The sequence below is a fragment of the Struthio camelus genome, chromosome 5, assembly GCF_040807025.1.
Source record: "Struthio camelus isolate bStrCam1 chromosome 5, bStrCam1.hap1, whole genome shotgun sequence".
Classification (NCBI taxonomy): Eukaryota; Metazoa; Chordata; class Aves; order Struthioniformes; family Struthionidae; genus Struthio; species Struthio camelus.
In genome coordinates, this window is record NC_090946.1 from 70078934 (window position 1) to 70097118 (window position 18185).

The 18185-nt window shown below is 42.9% G+C and overlaps 1 protein-coding gene across 11 annotated transcripts in view; it reads left to right on the plus strand.

The window, feature by feature from the left end:
* Positions 1–18185, plus strand: part of EVL (Enah/Vasp-like) — a 153495-nt gene that overhangs the window by 61237 nt on the left and 74073 nt on the right. Inside the window, exons 1-2 of one of the 11 annotated variants that reach the window (XM_068947023.1) lie at positions 15377–15487; positions 17735–17825. The exons of 6 other annotated variants lie outside the window; for them this stretch is intronic. In XM_068947023.1, the coding sequence (XP_068803124.1) occupies positions 17737–17825 (89 nt within the window). In that variant the 5' untranslated portion in view covers positions 15377–15487; positions 17735–17736. Of the gene's footprint in view, positions 1–10140; positions 10322–15376; positions 15488–17090; positions 17826–18185 lie in introns of those variants that run through there. 4 more of the 11 variants (XM_068947021.1, XM_068947016.1, XM_068947024.1 and 1 more) reach the window with 4 other exon arrangements.

Below are 18185 nucleotides of genomic sequence, written 5' to 3' on the forward strand. Positions count from 1 at the left end.
CATGTTAGCCTTAACTTAGAAGCGTTCAGGCTGCCTTAACCATTGCATATGCGGCAGACATGCTGCTGGTGGCATCTTGCTCCTTCCTGGGGTCCCTCTGTCTGAGCCCTCCTGAATTCATGATCGTGGGAGATGGTGAGCTTTAGAAAGCAGTCGCTCTAGGAAAGGCATTTGCAGCAAAAGGCAAGTTGAGGTACCTTTGAAACTTACCCCGTTCTCTGCATCCACCTCTCCTTTCAGTAGTTTGTTGACTTGTGAATGATTTTCAGTTCTCTTTATTTTTTTCCAAAACATTGTATCTGCTAAGCAGAACAGCAGTTCTAAATATTTCAGTGCTGTTACACCAAAAACAGTGTGCTGCTATGAAAAGCAGGTCTTAACAGTAAGCTGTTTAACCCTCCCATTTTGCATAATGTCTCAAGGGCTAAACTTTTATGTTAAACTTTGGGTGGGAGAGGTTATCTTTTGGCAAGTCCCTCTGAAGTTCTGACAAGCAAACTACATGCACCTGACACTATAAAGTTATGCTTTTGAAAAAAATACCCGTAATTCCTAAGGTGAAGACAGAACAAGACAGGGAATATAAGAACGATAGAGAACTTTTACATGGTCTTTTTTACAGCTTAGTACCACAGAACAACGGTCTCTTTCATTTTTCATGGTTATTCAAATGTATTGTGCTTTCTTAAATTCTTTTTAACCAACATTAACTTGAAAAGCTCATTCCACTACGCTTTTTTTTTTTTTTTGAATGATTATAGCTTTCCAGGTTGACAGAAGGACTTTAAATTTCTACTATGCAATTTCAGAAACTTACATGAAAATTACTTAGCCTTAGAGCTTTGTTTTTTCTCTGTGATTTTCCAGTGATACTGCATTTCACTCTGCTGGACATTATAGCTCAGTAGACATAAAGAACGCTGCTTCACAAAATCTCAACGTTTCACTAGACCTATTCCTTTGGAGGCTCAGAAAAAGGATCTGCATTATTTGTTGTCTTCTGGTGGCTTTTCAGCTCATCTGTAAGACCTGTGGAAGAATCTTTGACAAATTTGTGAAAATTTTCACAAACCATGAGGGCTTGCGAGCCTGATGAAGGTCGTTTTAGATTCTGGTCCACACATCTCCTTTAACTTTGTAACAGCTCCGCAGCTTTTTTGCACTTTCAGATGTTGTTGTTTCAGAGGATAGCTTTCATAAGATTTAATGAAATCAGCAGCAGGTTACGTTTAGCCAAAATGCTGAAATTAACTGCCTAAAGTGCCTTTATTAGAAGGTTAACCCTGGATAGTGTTACATATAGACATTAACTGTGAAAAGATATTGGATTTTGTAATAGCCTGAAGCAGGAAAGAAGGGTTATGCACTTACTTTGCCTTTCTGTCCGTCCCATCCTTTTCCTGCTCTCTACCCCCGCCCCAGTGACTGGCCAGCGGATTCCAAGGTTGCAGCCCAGTTTGAGAAGGGAATAAAAGTCACTGACTTGTGAGAATCAGCAAGCAGGTGGAGGGGAGAGCGATTGCCTTCCTGAGGGAAAGGCAGAAATGGGCTGTTGGGCGAGCCGTTCACTGCCACACGGCGTGCGTGCTATCACGGGCCATTTAGCAGCTGTGTAAATCCCGAGAAGCAGCGGTGTGTGGTGTCTCTGCCTGGTGGGAATGTCACGGGGACATATCGGAGTGCAGGTCGCCGTGCCAGGAGAGGCGAGGAAGGTACCGGGGGAGAGGGCACAGATCTACAGGAAAACAAGAATGCTTCTGCCATTTGTGGAAACAGTCTCAGATGTCTTCTCCAGTGTCTTGTACGTTGCAAACAACGTGCAGCTTTGATTTAGAAAAACATACAGTCATCCTGAAAAATGCCAAACATTGCATGCGAACAAGCCTGGTGCACAAATGTGCTCAGTGATCCTGTTTCCATTCTGGCACGTACCGAATTGTTTTTTTTTTTCTGCCAGGCAATGAAGACAAATCTTTGCCAAGAAGTAATGGAGAGAGGGGGAAAAGGGGGTAAAAGGTCCCCAGGATAACTTTTGTTTTGTCAAGTATTGTCAGTAGTTTTGGACCACCAAAGTTCTTTTCCACTATTTTTAGGAGTCACCTAAATGCATCTGCATTCACTAGCTCTCTATATGATTTGTTTGCATTAACAGAATCCAAGAGTGATTGCTTTTGTGAAAAACAGGAAAAGCACCTGATTACAGCATGTAATGTAGAGATTTCTGAGTACAGTTAATTAAGGAAGTATAAATGTTCCTTGTCTTGACTCACCCTATTTGTTTATATTTGGTATTGCTTCATGTCCACCTTGAAAAAGGCCGTACCGTTTCCAGGATGGAAGGCAGTGAATGATCAAGCCTGCAAGGTTCATTTTTTTATCAGAATAAAGTTACTCAGTCTAAATGCATAGTGTGGCTCAGTTTCACGGGCTGTTACTTGTGCCAGGAGTGATTTCTTATTCTTTCTAGCTGGAGCAAACGCTGAGGCCACATTCATAGCCCATCTACATCAGCGCAGATATTGGATTTGAGATGAGGCTCCAATAATCCAGTACTGTTTATCTTGTTGTACTGTCTGACGGGTGACACACACGATATAAAAGATACACTCTGCTGCAGCTGAAATTGCTAATGGGAGTTTTTCTACCAGCTTCAGCAAGAATGGGGTGGGTATCAAGTCAAAAAATTTGCTCAGCATCCTGTTAAATGTTATAAGGGATTATTTTAAGAGCTGTTATAAGCGAAGAAAAAGGTGGAAGGAATATGGATGCACTACCTGCGTTACAATGAAGGGCTTCGCTGTGTGTCTGCTATGCAATGCGTCACGTAGTAATGAAAGGTGTGGTGAGCTGACATGAAAACCCGCCGAGTGTGCCCGTTCTACCTTTGGGGCTGCCTCTGCAAGTTGATGTTTCCTTGCCTCCGTAAGCAAGCTATTATTTCTAACCTGCCCTATTCTGAGAAGTGTAAATATTAGAATTGGAGAGTAGAAACAGTTAATACATTGATGACACTGTTTTGCTTTCCAAGGCTAGACATTCTTCAGCTTGGCATTAGCCTAGTCAGTATTCCTTTTATAACCATAACAGATTCCACTCTAAACACTAGCCCTTGCCAGCTTTTGAGCCTTCCTGCGATACGTGGCCTTCATTTTATTATTTGGCTTTGAACCCTGATTTTTAAGGGATGGTGTTGCTATTTGAAAAGTGCTTTCTCAATGAGTATCAAACGCGCTTAGCGTGGCAACCTGAACATCAGGCATGGCACATGCCTTTAGAGGAAGAAGAACAAGGACTACAAGCAATCAAAATACAGTTAAATGTCATTTCTCATCACTTTTTGTCTGTCTCTTCCGCTGCAGTCTCTTAACTGGACGTATGCTGTTTTTCCATGCCTTCTCTTCATTCCAGTGGAAAATGTCAGAAAACCTCTCTTTATCTTCACACCTGCTAAGTTGTACCTCACCCATCCATATGCCCCTAAAACACTTCTGATAAAAGTAGCTCCACAGTGTTATGGTGCCCATAACATACTATAGAGGTGTTTTTCTGAGCAGATAAGATATTTGCATCATAAAACACGTTCAGATTACATTACTTAGTAGTAAATAGTGGTAAATAATAAAGTTAGTTAGTAATGGAAATGAGCAAATGCAGTTTTCACGTGAGAAGTTCCTAGTCTCTGTTTTAGGCTGTTGTAAAGTTGGTATTTGTGTTTCAAATCCAAAACCCAGAAATTGATACAACATCCCCATCAGTTAGGAGCTACCACAAATAATGCATGCAGTTTGCATGGCCGCTGCCTGCAGCTGGTGAAACCGCTTGTTTACTAAAGCAAAAGGAAACACGCAAGCTGAAAGTGAAAACACATCTGCTGTGGAGCCAGCGCTGGGGGATAGCATGTGCTTGGTGGAATAAATACGAGAATGCTTTTCGGCTGATACTTGGAATAAGTTCACATTGATGCTCAGACCATTGCTAATGGCTCTTTAGAGAGAGGTCATTTTGCCTTGCTGTAACATAAATATGTTATGTGGACAAATTCAGTGTCCATCTTGAAAATGTGCAGTACAGAAGAGGAATTAAAAGAGTCTCTACTCTTTAACGGCCAGCCTCTGTTTGGAAAAGGCAGGAAATGATAAGGCTGGCATGAGGCTGCCGACGCGAGCAGGGTCCCTGTGGGTCTGGGCAGATGCGGGTGGTGGTGCTGCTCGTAGCTCTGAGCGTGGCAGCACCTTTTGTCTGCGGTGGGAGGATGCCCAGGCTGGGCTGCAGCGAGACTGCGAACGGCAGAGGCGTGGAAGACCGGTCCTTTGCAGCGCTGGCTGCCACGAAACAACACAGAAATGTTTGTTTAACAAGGACTGCGAAATGTCCCAGGCACTCAGAACTTTAAGTACTTTCTTACTTTAAGGGGAACTTTTTCTGGCAAACTTTGATCATTTTAAATAAATTTCCCATGATATCATAACGCTCCATTTGTTATAAATGTGCTGATTTGCGGATGTGCAATTAGCTGACTCGAGCAAAATAGCATTATAGATGTCCTGTGTAGGAAGTGGCAGTTTATTTCTCTCCATATGGTCTATAACTTGTTCCATGGCTGCTTAACGTGGGGTCTGGGCTTACTGCCCATTGCTCATCGCAGCTTATAGAGAAGAAAATTGAAAATTAAAGGCAGCCGCAATTGCTCTGTATTGTATTGCAGCCTGCTCTCATTGGAGAGCAAGGGGGGAAGACGAAATCATCTTGGAAAGGGGCACTGAAATGCAAGGGCACTGAATGAAAGGGAGTCAGGGTCTTCCCAGAATGAAAAAAAGACGTCTCCCCAAGTCTTGCATAACTCAGGTCCTTTAAAAGAGTATATGGATATTTCTTCTTTCATATGTTTAGCTATCACTGCTTAGGTGGATCTATACCACCATTTTGTCTCTGTCTAGTGCATAGCAAAATTTGTTTTGACTTTACTAGTGATGGCCTTGCATCCTGAATTAATAGCCTGAAGATGACCCTCATTTGTAAAAGATGCTCTGTGTGGGAACAATTGTTTTGCTGTCACAGTGTTAGTTAGCATCTTAGCTCCTTAAAAACATTTTTAACCCCCTTAATATTAAATAAGTATATTCTACCCTGCTGTCTAGCATCTCTTCTGCTTGCTTAAAATGAATGAAAAGCACAAGAAAAAAATGAGATTTGGCAGAGTCATAGTATAGTTTAACATACAGGGTTAAACTTTCGGAGGACAAGGAATTTTTTTTGTCTCATCAGCATGTTTAGTGGCTGCAAATCTCAGTGTATGAGGAAATGTCTTACATTCAAAGACCGTTAACAGCTGTGAAATTAGTTTTGCAAATCTGAATATATATCTATGCATATTTATACATGCTGTTGTGTAGCATTAGTGCATATATTCATACAATTTTTGTGTGGTTTTTGAAATTTGAGTGTGCGGTTTGTGTGAACTATCAGATTTCTTAATTGTGAACTCTTATTAAATGAAAGATATTGCCACATGCAAATTTTGAATTTTATACATTGTAATAAGCTGCCTTTTTAGCGTAACACTGAACTGAAAACAATAGATATGCAAAGCTATGTGGAAGGTGTGAAATATATGTTTATTAAGAAAAAATGATTTCATTGTGTCTGCATGCTAACAGCTCTTAGATGGTTACAGTTTTATTTTTGGATTATCCATTGTAATAGTCTTTTTAGAGTATACCCAAGCATAATTATAAACTGCATCACCTTTTCATTCTTAAAATATTAACTGTTTTTTGTGTGTTGACACGTGTCATTCTGAGGCTGGGACAGTCACCTCTCTGGGTTCAGTCCGTAGCTCCAAGGATTGAAAATGTATGTCATCATTGTCATGTGCAAATCGTGTTTCATTTGCTAGTGCAACTGTCTCCAAATGGAAGTGAATAGAGCACTTAGACATCTCCGGAGTATCACAGCCTAGCGCGTACAGTCAGTATGCTGGAAAAGTTGTGGGAGTATTTATGTGATTGCAGCTGAAGCCTGGCTCCCATGGTCAGGAATTCGGATCTTGCACAGATCTCAACACATGACCGAAATAATCTGTTTATGCGGCATACCGTCCTTTGCAAGGACCAAATAGAAATCAGCCGCTGGGTCTTATTTGTAATTTGTCCCTGAGTGCTATTTCCTTCTAAGCACTCCCTTTCTGGTCCAAGCCCGCTGAGACATTTTAGCAATGCAAATGAGCGATTAGAGGCACTTCTGCTGGCATGGATGCTGTAGTGCTTAATGAAATTAATTTGGCTCCTGGCAGGGCTCTGAGAGGCAGCGCTGGGCTTTGTGCTGCTCACCGTCACCGTTTCGCAGCGTGACTGGGGACGCGTCAGTGGAGGCCAGCTCTTTGCAGGGCTTCGAGCTCGCTCAGGTCTAGCCGAAGCTGGTGGGAGGCGCAGGTGGGGAGGATGGAGAGTTTGCAGATGTTCTCCAAGGTATTTGTGATCAGGAGCACCAAATCTGTAAGAACAGATTATGCTAGCTCCAATTACTCCAGTCGATTTTTGTGTATAAGGAGAATCATACCTGCTTGGCTTGGCGGGAAAGCGATATGGTAACAAAGTGCTGTCTTCTTCCCCCAAATCATCAACCATCTCTATCCAAGACACGTGAAATCAGGGAAGTTTAAAGGCTATTCAGAGCTCTCCCTAATCTGTCATCCTTCACCCTTCTGCCAGCAACAGTGGAGCCGGCGTGGCCAGTTGAGCAGCCGCATTAGTGATTTGAGTACATAATTATTTGGAGACACATTTTTCGCTTAGTCTTTGCTAATACATGCAGGTATTGTTTACAAGGTAGTGTTTACACAGACGAGCTCTCTAATAGTCTAAGCAGTGTATGAGCCACTTAGAAGAGCTGCCACTTAACTCCAAATGAAACCAAGCTTAAATTTAGGAAAAACAGGATTTTTGAATGAGGCAGAGCAGTGCTCAAAAACCATCCAGCTCTCAGAGCAGAAAGGAATAGTACCAGGTAAGTAAGTGGCAGCCAAATTTAAAACTCAGAAAAGTGATAATAAAATGTAATATGAACACAATAGGAGTTTTGTTTAAATGTCAGTGAAAGCATTTGGGGAGAGGGGGGTTGTAAACTTCCCCCATCAGTTTACAGCCTTCTGTCCTATGGAGATTTGTTGCAGAGGAGGGCAAAACTGCGCCTGAACAGGCAATGCCACAGTGGTGAGAGTGACTGAATTTTGACACCCGAGCTTTTCCTAGGTAGCATTTCACCAATAGTTTCTGCACATCCTTCAGGTGGACAGCGAGGGCAGTGTTTTGTAACAGGAAAACCAGCAAACATAAGAAGCACTCTGGCCCTCGATTCCTGTCAGCCATCCTGTTGATGGCCTTTACTCCGCAGCAGAAACAGCCCAGGAGTGTTTATGGTGTTGTTGTGCCTGGCCAAATGGAGCCTGTTTCTTAGACCTGCCTCTGTTCATGCTATGTTAGCTAGAGATCTAAGGTTATTCGTATATGTGCTGCACTCTCAAACTCTTGCAAGGACGTTAGGGGTTGCATCAGCTCCTGAGGATGGGTCTGCTCGGGGGTCTGCGGGCATCACTCTCATTAGCGCAGACCGCAGAGCCCTAGAGCTGTCTGGCAGAGCCAGCCCATATGTATTCGAAGGTACATGCTGCCTCGGTGGTAAAATCGGGGATCATCGCTGTGTTTCCAGCGAGTTTAAGGAGCTCTGCAGTTCATGGTGTACTTTGTAAGGTTATCTCAACACCACACCTGGTCTGTGAGTGTCTGGAGCCCACATGTCACAGTTTTGGGCAGATGGGCAGTGAGTAATCAAGATAGGTGAGAGAGGGAAGATTTTATGCCGTGATTTAGAGAAGGGAAATAGTTCATTTGCCTCGCGCTTTGGGGAAGTAGGTTCAGACTGAGTTACCCAATCCAGTAGTTCAGCAAATGCTAGTGACCCACAGCTGGGTGAGACCCTTCCTTCCCTCTTCCTACGCACTAATCTTAGAAATATATTATGCGTTAATTTACTCATCATGGGGAGTTTACTACTCATGGGGTAGTTCAGATGTTGTCATCAGGAGCATTATTTTCTTAAGCAATGTAGGTTAAAGAAGGGATATTAAAATAAAGGACAATGTTAATTCCCATATAAACTGTAATCAACCAGATTTTATTATAGCAAAGAATCATTTTTCTTTTGGTTTCTTCTGGCTCATTTGCATTTCCTTTCTCTTCTTTTCTTTATAAATCTTCAGGGAGGAAGTGCTTCCGATGACCTAAGGAAAGGCAGTTAGGAACGCTGAATATTTTTTTTTTCTGTAGTTGTTTTCATTTTGTATTTGCACTGTACATGTTTGAGTAATCACAAATAACAGATTATATACTTAGACACATTAAGAGAATCTGTGAGCACACTGACAAAAACCCAGAAGATAATTTCAGGTGGAAATGGGGAGAAAACCCCAACCCTTTCTACTTAAAACACAGCTCGGTCGATTCAGTTTTCCCTATCATGTTAACTCTGCATTAGCGCTCTCTAGTATTAATCTGCTCATACCACAATGAATCCATACACTAAGCTGAAGCTGGGAAGACTATGCAAAATTTGCGATGTATCTGCATTTACCAGTCTACCAAACCAAGTAATGGGGGAGAAAAAAGAAGCCAAGAAAAATGATGTGTCTGAAAGTCTCGCCTCTGAGATTCAGCCCATTGAAAGTGCAGTTGTACCCCAGGAGAGGTAGCGCTAAAATATTAATTTGGTATTCTGCTCTCCACAACGTCTGCTCTTTTGTTTTTGCTGCCATCCTTGTCAATTTTTTTCCTAAATTTTCAAAGTTTCAATTACTGTTAACAGACCATCTTGCTATCATAGCCAAATGTCATTGCGCAGTTAGCAGAACAGCAGTGCCAGTAAACCAGAGGCTAGAGAGATAGCCGGGAGGTGAAGGCATTATTGCAGGGCAAAACTGACCTGCTCACTGTTAACAGGCGTGTGCATGCATGCAAACACCTGCAGATGCAGCTCGCAGCAGGATGGAAATGAAGGCTTGCAGGCTCAGGGGTCGCCTGCAGGCAGAACATGCTCAAAGAGGCTTGGTTTTGGCAAACGCTCCAATTAAAAAATAGCAAGGTGGTATATACAACAAATTGTATGAAAGGCAATAGCAGGTGACACATTTTCTACAGAAGCTGTGAGATAAGGTATCCTCCTGCTTACGACCGTGATCTCGACAGTGTTTACTTCATGCCAAATCCTGTGCTGCAGTCTGTGGGAGGCTTAGCATGGGGCATGCAGGATCACAGGGAAGAGGTGACTAAATCTTGTCTCTGCTATCTCCAAATTCCAGCTGGCTGAGGGCCTCCCTGGCTGTTAACCCAAATTAGGGCTCTCCCAGATTACCCACGATAGAAGGAAGGCGTACACTGCTTACATACAACCCTTGGAGCAAATATTTTGTTTTGTTTTTAATGTTGGAGATTTCAACGATGTCCATCTGTAGGCTACTTGATTGATCACCTCCTTTGGTGCAAGTGAGGGTTTCTCAGTTTATGTAGTAGTAGTTCATGCTAGTGATGCCCTGAATAGGGCTGCAGGGTCAGAGACCGCCTGGGGAAAAAAAAAAAAAAAACAGTTGCTCTGTCTGGACAATGAGTTAAGCAGGTATAAGCCAGCCTGAGCCCAAAAGCTGTATTGCCACGTTAGCTGAGAGTCAGAGCATAGTAGCTTGGGCGCGGTGCCATGCAAATTCAACTTTTGGGCTGGAGTTGGCCCCCAGCCAGCAAGAGTGTGAGCCCGGAGAGGGGCCCTCGGTGCAGACAGGGCCTCTGGGTTGGGTTATGCACCATGCCCACTTGTTTCCCTGCCGTGAATGACTAAGGGTAATTTTTCTGGGTCTTAGATCTGTTTGCTTTTTCTTTTTCTTGCAGAGTGAACCTGTGCCTTGGAAAACAAGTGAAAGGATTTTAAAATCCATGCCACCAATGAGGAAAAGGCGGCCCATCTAATCTTAATCCGTACTGTTTGGACTTTTGTTCAGTAAATCAGCTGAAAGAAATAATGTATTTCTTCTTTACAGTCCCTTCCCCTGCTCCTCCCATGCAAGTGTTACTTCCTGCCCTTTTGCTTTCTTGATGAAGCTTCCTTTTCCTGTTTTGGTTATAAGCCTTGGTGTAGACTCTTGGGTTGTCTTGCTGCCAAAATTGTGTTCTGCTCTATAATCTAGTGAAATAGGGTATTTGGCTTGCAGTGCACGTGCTAGACTTGAGTATATACTGTTCTGGGATTACCTGACCAGTTCTTCCTCAATGGCAGGCACGTAAGTATCTGAGGACAGTACTCTTAATGACAGTGATTTTGTTGAACAGAGCTGGTGGGTGTGAGTAGAAAGGAAAGCACATATTGTCATACATGCGCATGGTCTGCGTTTTAGTTATAGCATCAAAGGATAATGTATAATTTTATAAAGTGGTAATTAAGTTTTTATGGCAATAATATGTTAATATGCTTCTTCTGGTAGTGAGGGAGCAGCTGACTTGATTCATTGAGCTGCGTTCATTCCTGGTGTGACTCCTCTGAATCCAGAGGAATTGTCACAGATTTATTTGCATTTCTTCTGGGATTAAAGAGAAACCAGCTTTAGGAAAAGACCTTTATTTCGGTTTGTTATATTCACTTAAGAGTGCGCATCTCGGATTATTAGTTATGATTATGATCTTTAAAAGCCTTTGTTTAAAGTATTATTCTACTGAAATTTGCGTGTGGCTGGTTCATGACTGAGAGCACTCAGTCATGTATTTTCATTTGACAGCTCAGTGTCAGGGGTTGCATGCAGTGTATTTAACAAGATTAGTTACTTCTTGTTTTTATTTCTGTAATTTAATGATGAAGGGAAAGAGTTTATATTAATAGCAACCTGATCTAGTAAAGCTGATTTTTACTGTTTTGTCTTAGTATGTGCTTATACACTAATTGGGTTCATAGTGTTTCCCCAGGGGATTTACTTGATATTTAATTTTAGGAACTTCTGAACATTTACATGATACTCAATTTTAGGAACTCCTGAAGTGTATCTTCAAGGTGGTATGCAAAATGTAAAAGTGAACCACTCTTTACTGTAGAAAGAAACCATTGCATGGTTTAAAGCAGTAATGGAGCAATGGAGCTTCTCCATTAGGAGACAGAAGTCGTCATACTTTGTTAGAATAGGTGGAAGTTCAAGGGAAAGTTTCTTTCTTTTCCTAGTGTGTCTCTGAGAGTCTAGTTGTTTGGCTGTGATGGCGTTTCTGATTCTGAATCACTGCGCTTCCACTGCAAAGTGCCTCTTGTAAAGCAGTTCTGGTAAAACATTTATTAAGGTGTTGAGCTGAGATAACGATGAGTGGTGTTTCCCTTAGGATTGTTTAGCTTCTTATGTTGTAGTTTGTAAAACATACCAGAAAGCGATGGGTTAAAATTAATTCCCTGAAGTAGTATCAAATTCTCAGCAATATAAACTAAACAGATGTGCCGGCTTACAAAGGCATAAATGTGCAGCCACCCCACTGGCCCTAAATCTGGGCTGATTGGCAGATCGGGTGTTCAGATGTCGCGCTGGACATGGAGAGGGCAGGATTCTCCGTTAGCTGTTGCTAGTGGCACTGCAGGAGTGAATGATTATGCAGTGACAGTTGGGCCGATGTGAAACTGCTCTTCTCCTGCATTAGCTTTTGGCATATGTTAGTTATTTCTTGTATTTCTGCTCACTTACATCTCCCTTGCTCAAGAGCACTGAGGTGTGACGGAAAGATATATAAGTTTCTTTGGTCATGCCGTGACTGCATGAATTTCCCCAAATTTAGCAGCTAAGCTCCCAGAGTCCTAGCTCTGTGTGGGAGCTGGGTGCCACGCGAGCGTGTCTCTTTTTTGGTTTCCAGCTGAAGTGTCTGGAATAGATGTCTGCAACGAGCAGTTACTGGACGTGGCAGTTCCCCGTAGGTAGGCCAGTAAAGTAGGGATAATTCAAATGAATATCTCATTGCTAGCAGAAAGAAGAGTAATTCTTTACTCTTCCTTATGGAGGTGAACTAGTGTTCGTGTTATACTCATTGCTGCTGTAGGTACCAGGTATTTTAATTTTCTGGTCTGTAAAATATGCCTTTGTTTTGCAGGCCTGTCACGACTCTTAATTTACTTAACACCATCAATCTTTCTGAGAGCTGTTTATGAAAGAGGCCTTGTATATGCACAATTTTCTTGCAGTTATTTACTATTAAGCTGTTTAGATGCTGGAGTTTAACAGTGGAGAAGATGCACGGGCCAGGCACCTGTGGGCAGGTGCTCAGTGCCAAAGTGTGAACCGGGTTTTGCATTAGGCTGATGAGAGGAACGGATGCACTGTCGTGGGGGGTCTCTGTGCAGGCAGACAGCAAGTGACGGGGTGCAAGTTGAGGACTTTTGGCCGTGGGGCCCATGCATTACTTTTGTAAGGGGTCCCAAGAAAGCGGGATCAGACAACCACGTGGAGGCAGTGGTTGTCATTCCTCCCCACATTATAAATGAGACTGTGACTACCACTTCTCTAAATGTCTGCTAGAAAATAACCAGAGCTCTGCAAGTCACTGAAGATGAAACGCACTTATCTATATGTAAAACCCCTATAGGTTTGCACTGGCCTTTAGTTTGATCTGTGGCCAAATGCTGTAGTTTTGCTACGTTGCTGGGGGAATAGGCTCGGCAGCGCCCAGGGACGGAGGCAGGGGAAGGACTGTGACGCTGCGAGCCCTGCAGGTTTGGCGCAGAGGGAAGTTGAGTTTGAGGCAAGAGTTCCCAATTGAGGTACCAGCCCAGCTGACGTGCTGTTGCAGAAATGAGGCTCCCAACAAGAAACGAGTCATGAGCAAAGCCGGTAGTGAATCTCCAGTGGGAAGGTTTGTGAACCTTTCGTCACCACAAGACAAAGTTAGTGCTTGAGCAAGCTGTATCAGTAATGAGCTAAGGTTTCAGATACCGTATATGTGTATGACCTGACCGTTTTGTGTTCATAGCAGTTCCCAGGATTTTTCTTCTGTAAATCCAGTATCCCGACAGAAATGTCCCCCCGTTTCTTAAAGAGGATAATTTAAATTCTTTCCCTTGCACCCCAGCTTGTTGCAATGAAATGAACTAAAAAAAAATCTGGTCGGCATATCAGTCCATTAGGGTTTGCTGTTCGCTTTAAATGCTGCAGAAACATGACCTGTAGGTTGTTAATTTTGAGGTTAACACAGATATATATCACACAGACCACACATCTCCGTATACAGGATTTTATATTTACACTAGCTATTTTAAAGCTAACAGCGGGAGAATTCTGTCAGCTTCTTAAGGCAGCATCAGCATCTACTTCTTGCGTGTCAGGTTTAACCACACGACTGTGACTTTTTGTAGTCAGACTGGGTGGACAATTAGAGAGTGAGCTGTGCTAAATGGCTTGTGAGTTATCTCACCCGTTCTGTATGCTGACAGTTTGTTCCCAGCTGGGACAAGTCTCGGGTAAAGAAACATTAGCAGTTTCTAATACCAATAGGGATCGTTAGATCAGTCAAAAATAATTTTTAATGTGGGGGAAAAAAGGAAAGAAAATGCATGAGGAAAGGACATTAAAAATAAGGTAAATGTTCACAAAGGTAGCTGTTTGCGTTTTTCTAAGAATGTCTGATTTCAGCTCCTTTGAAAGGGAGCGAACAATTAGCGGTTAAAAGGAATAGATCCATAGTGGGTTCAAAGCATGATAGTTTGATTCCCGCCAAGGGAGCTTTCACAGACTCCACCGAATGAAACCAGGTAAACAGCTGTGTCTGTGAATATGAAGGTACTGAGAGTCTCCGGGTCCAAGTGCGATGGTCCCCTGGAGCCCACAGAAGTGGTGATTTACAGTCATTTTCTTACATCTCTCGTGAGCGAGATTCTGTGGTCCTCCTAAAGCTGTAGTTCACCACTGTGGCTGTGGGAGAAAGTGTGGTTTAGACCTCTTCTTGCCCCTCCAGGGGTAGCCTGCTGGGCAAACTGGGGCAGCACTGGGCGCCGACAGCCTCCCCGGGGCCAGCTGTGATAGCCCAGCGCTGCGGCAGCCCCTGCCCCAGGGAGCCTTTGATGAGAGGGTGGCACAGTGACTCAGTAACAAGCTCTTCAGAGGTATTTATTTACGGGAAGACAGCTTGTAAGTAGAAAAAACGGATAGGTTAATGAAAGACCAGCGCAGCTTGATCTATCATCTTTTTCTCAGGCAGGGGTATGAGAGAAAAGCTTTGGAGACCCTTTAGAGTCTGTCTCGCAAAGACTTACTTCCAACCGTTATGGGTTACTCTTTTTTCCTGTTTATTCTCTATGCCAAATCTGTCATAGTTCATTTCTGTGCTTTTTGCTTTTATAGCTGAATAACTCCCTTGGCCTAGGCAGAGCAAAGCAGGAGGACTTCTCCTTAACACGTGTTCCCCCCACCCCCCACCCCCCACTCTCCTGTTCTCCGTGGTCATTTTTCATTGTTTCATCATTTCATTTCTTATCATGTTTCCTACTACTGCTTATTTGCACGCAGTCAGCCAGGTAACCTCAAGCAGGTCGATTAAGGCTCATGTGATAATTCACAAAAAATGCAGCTGTCTTCCCCAAGACTTCTCGTGTTATCTTTTCCATACTCCTTTGCGGCTGTGTTTTGGCTATGAATCCTTGGCAATCATAAGTTTATTAAAAGCCAGAAAGAACAGGGATGCATTTTTCAAGTTCTGCACAGAAAGAAGAGTAGACATTTCCGGATGGAGTTGCCTTCATTGCAGCACTGGCTCGAGGTGTAATTGACGGCTACCTCTAACTGCTATCTGAACAGAGTGATCTCTGTACTTTTAAAAGTGCTCCGTACGTTCAAGAATACCTTTAAGCTTGAAGGGACGCATTTGGGGATGAAAACGCTGTTGACACTGCGTTACTGAGCTAGTAATGTAAGAAGGATGCAGCAAGTATGTGTTGCTGGTCCAAGCATCCCATACAGCCCAAGTGCTCTGTCATCTGACCACTCTCACTGAAGCTAAGCTACTTCAAGAAGGGTTGACTCCAGATTAGGTAACTTGCACTGCAGTAAAGACAAACTCAAAACAGAAAAGAGAGAAGAGAGTTGATGGAAATGGGTTACAGAAAATAAAGCAAGCAGTATCAGCAGCAAGTTTTTTTTTTTTTTAAAACAAGAAAAATTATTGCCGAGCTAAGAACTTCATCAGTTTTGTAGACCAGCTTCAGACAGAACTGCTCAGGTGTTTTGGATAAGTGTAGAATTTACTGAACTGAAGCACTATAAATCTCAATAATGGCCGCTGGATTTTAGGAAAGTGAAGGATTTCCCAGTGGTCTGCTTCTATCAGATATGAAGTTAAGCACATTTTCTCTACCTTTAAGCGAAGAAGTGGCCCTGCTACAGAGGTTCACCATCCCACAGATGGGGAGCACTCAGGAGAAAATGCTTTCAGAATAGGTAAGGGTGGATATTGGGATTCAGATGTACAGGGGTCCCTAGGCAGACACTCCCTCCCTGCCCCTCCAGTGTAAATAAGATGTCTTGAATCTGGCCTACAGCAAGCTGCAGCACATGGGTTTTGATATTAAGAGCATATGCATGACATTCTTGTGGAACCTGAACTACTTTGTAATTAAGATGTCTCCATGATGGAATTTTTATCTTTCATGTAATTGTCTGTGATGGACACTCAGGCGGATGAAAAGAAGAGCCTGACAGCTTGCATGTTAACGTAACTTAAAAAATGAGTAGGGGAATTAGTAATATTTGGAATGGTATGTGAAACTTGCTGAATCTTCTCCAACATATATCCATTTTTCAATAACTTGTGTATATTCATAGGAAAACAAGGCAAATTCTTGAAGCTACGGTCTCAGCTTTATGTATAAATAATGCTACTCACCAGACTGTTCTCATGGAGAAGGAATATTGAGTATGCACAACAGTGTGACTAAGACCATTTTTATTACCTGTTACGCGTATTTGACATAAGTATCAATGGTGTATGGTCCACAAAACAGGAGAAAATTTTACTGGAATTGCTTTGTGAAACCGCTGTTATTTGATTTACGTTTAAAACAATATAATCCACAGAGCGTAATAGAAATATTCTCACTGACCTGTACAAGAGTTGGACTGAACATTTTCTGAACCGTTTGCAGGGAAGCCTCTTAAAGCAGCAGTGGGATAGTTGTCATTTTTGTGGGTAGGATGAGTAAAGAGTCTTCAGGCATAAAGAGCTACACCTCCATTTAGGGTGAGACAGTGAGCTGGAAAAGCGTCCCTGGAGGCCTTTTAGGTTTTGAAAGATTGATGAAGTGCTTTGCAGGATAGGATACCCCTTGTGCTGTACTTGTTTTATGTTCCTTTTTGTTATTTCACTGGAGGCCAGATAACAGGCTTAATCCTGTTTATATTTAAAGGAATGATGAAAAACTTCCATTGACTGCAGGGAGAGCAGGAATTGAGCTTGATATGTTGTTTTATGTTACGGTAACAATTGATTGTCATGCATTAAATATTGCTCCGGGGGCCAACATCTGTATTTCCATCAAGGGATTGTAGTGTTTCTTTTCTGCAGCTCCTGATGACAAAGTTGGTCTATACATTGGAGTCCAGATGTGGTATTGCGAAGAATGCCAAGATAAGGCCCTCATTTGAGTACAGTTAGGTGCACTCTCTTTGTTGTAAGTAAAGATAATTTAATTAATTTTGACTAATTAAGGAGTCCTTGATAACTGTGGGTTCCAAACTTCATCTCCAGTGCAAACAACAGCCGGTCCATACGTTGGGTCCTGGACTTGCTCTGATGAAGCCATTTGCATGCTACTGCTTACTTTAGTACACCAAGGCTTGTGCCTGATGAGGCTTGAGGGACAGGACCCAGTGTCACACTGGGTGAGCGTGTCACTTACAGGGACCGCAGTTCCTGGGAGCCCGCAGGCTTGCCGGGGTAGGGGCTGCTGTGGCTCTGGACAGGCTGCGGCTTCCCACCAGCTCTACACCTGCAGATGGGACTAGACGCAGGTAGGTGGGCACCATCCAGCTACAGCATCACTCTGTTGGTTGTATTTAGCCAATATTTTTGCCTTTCCGCATCCACATAGCAAAGAAAATCCAGTGTACTTGTTTTTTTGCTGGTATATTTCTCTCCCTTCCTCCCCATCCTTGAAACTGGATAGGGTGACCGTCCTCCAAGCCATTTGGAGGACTCATTGCTGCCTGTCTGGTGTGGTTCTTGCACTCGTAGGAGGATTAGGCAGACTGGAGTGAGTTCAAATCCCTCAGCTGCTAGTCTCAGACTAGAGCCACAGGAGAAAGAGAGACTAGATGCTGGAAGATACCAGTATGCTTCAAAAAAAAAGGAATGTAGAGGTATTTGTTGGGTGTGAATATGTCAGTAAAGGTGCAGGCTTTCTTCAGGTATCTTGGAGAAGTTATTAACATTTGTCTGCTGGGAGCAGACGTGTTGTGCCTTGGGGTCTGTTCTTGACATCCTGGCGCTGAGTTGCTGCAGAATGAATCCCAGGTGCTTGCAGGCTCTGAGCTTCTCACCTGGTTTGGACAGTTATCGAACCGCTGGTGATTTTACATGCAGTCGTGTGTTGGAAACCAGAAAGAAAGGGAGGGGAGGAGGTGGAGAGCAAAAGGAGAAGCCATCTCCCCCTCTCCACAGTCTGCACTGTCTTCACTTATAAACAGCAGAGATGGGATTTTCAGAAGACACTCTTAAACAATGGAAGTATTGTGATTGCTTCATATACACCCAGAGGTTTAACAAGCTGCTAAACAACAGGTATGTCACTTTCAAATGCACCAGCTGAAGATTTCTGACTCTTTGTGGCACAACAGAAAATAATAAGGCAATCCTTGTCTCGCAGAACAAAACAACAGCAACTGGTGGAAGAGTTTGTTTCTGTAAATCCTGAAGTATATAAACAAAATAACGTTTCGTCTTTCAGATTGATCTGAATATATTTCCCATATGCTCTAATAATGGTTTCCATGGCACATAATAAAAATACACTTTTTTCTGAATTTTCTTGCTTTATACTTTATGGAGATGTCTGCCAGGTGTCATTGTTCCGTCTGCAAACCCCAGCATCTTCAGGCTTTTGCCCGCAGCCTGAAGCAAGTCTTTGGACTCCTTGGAGGG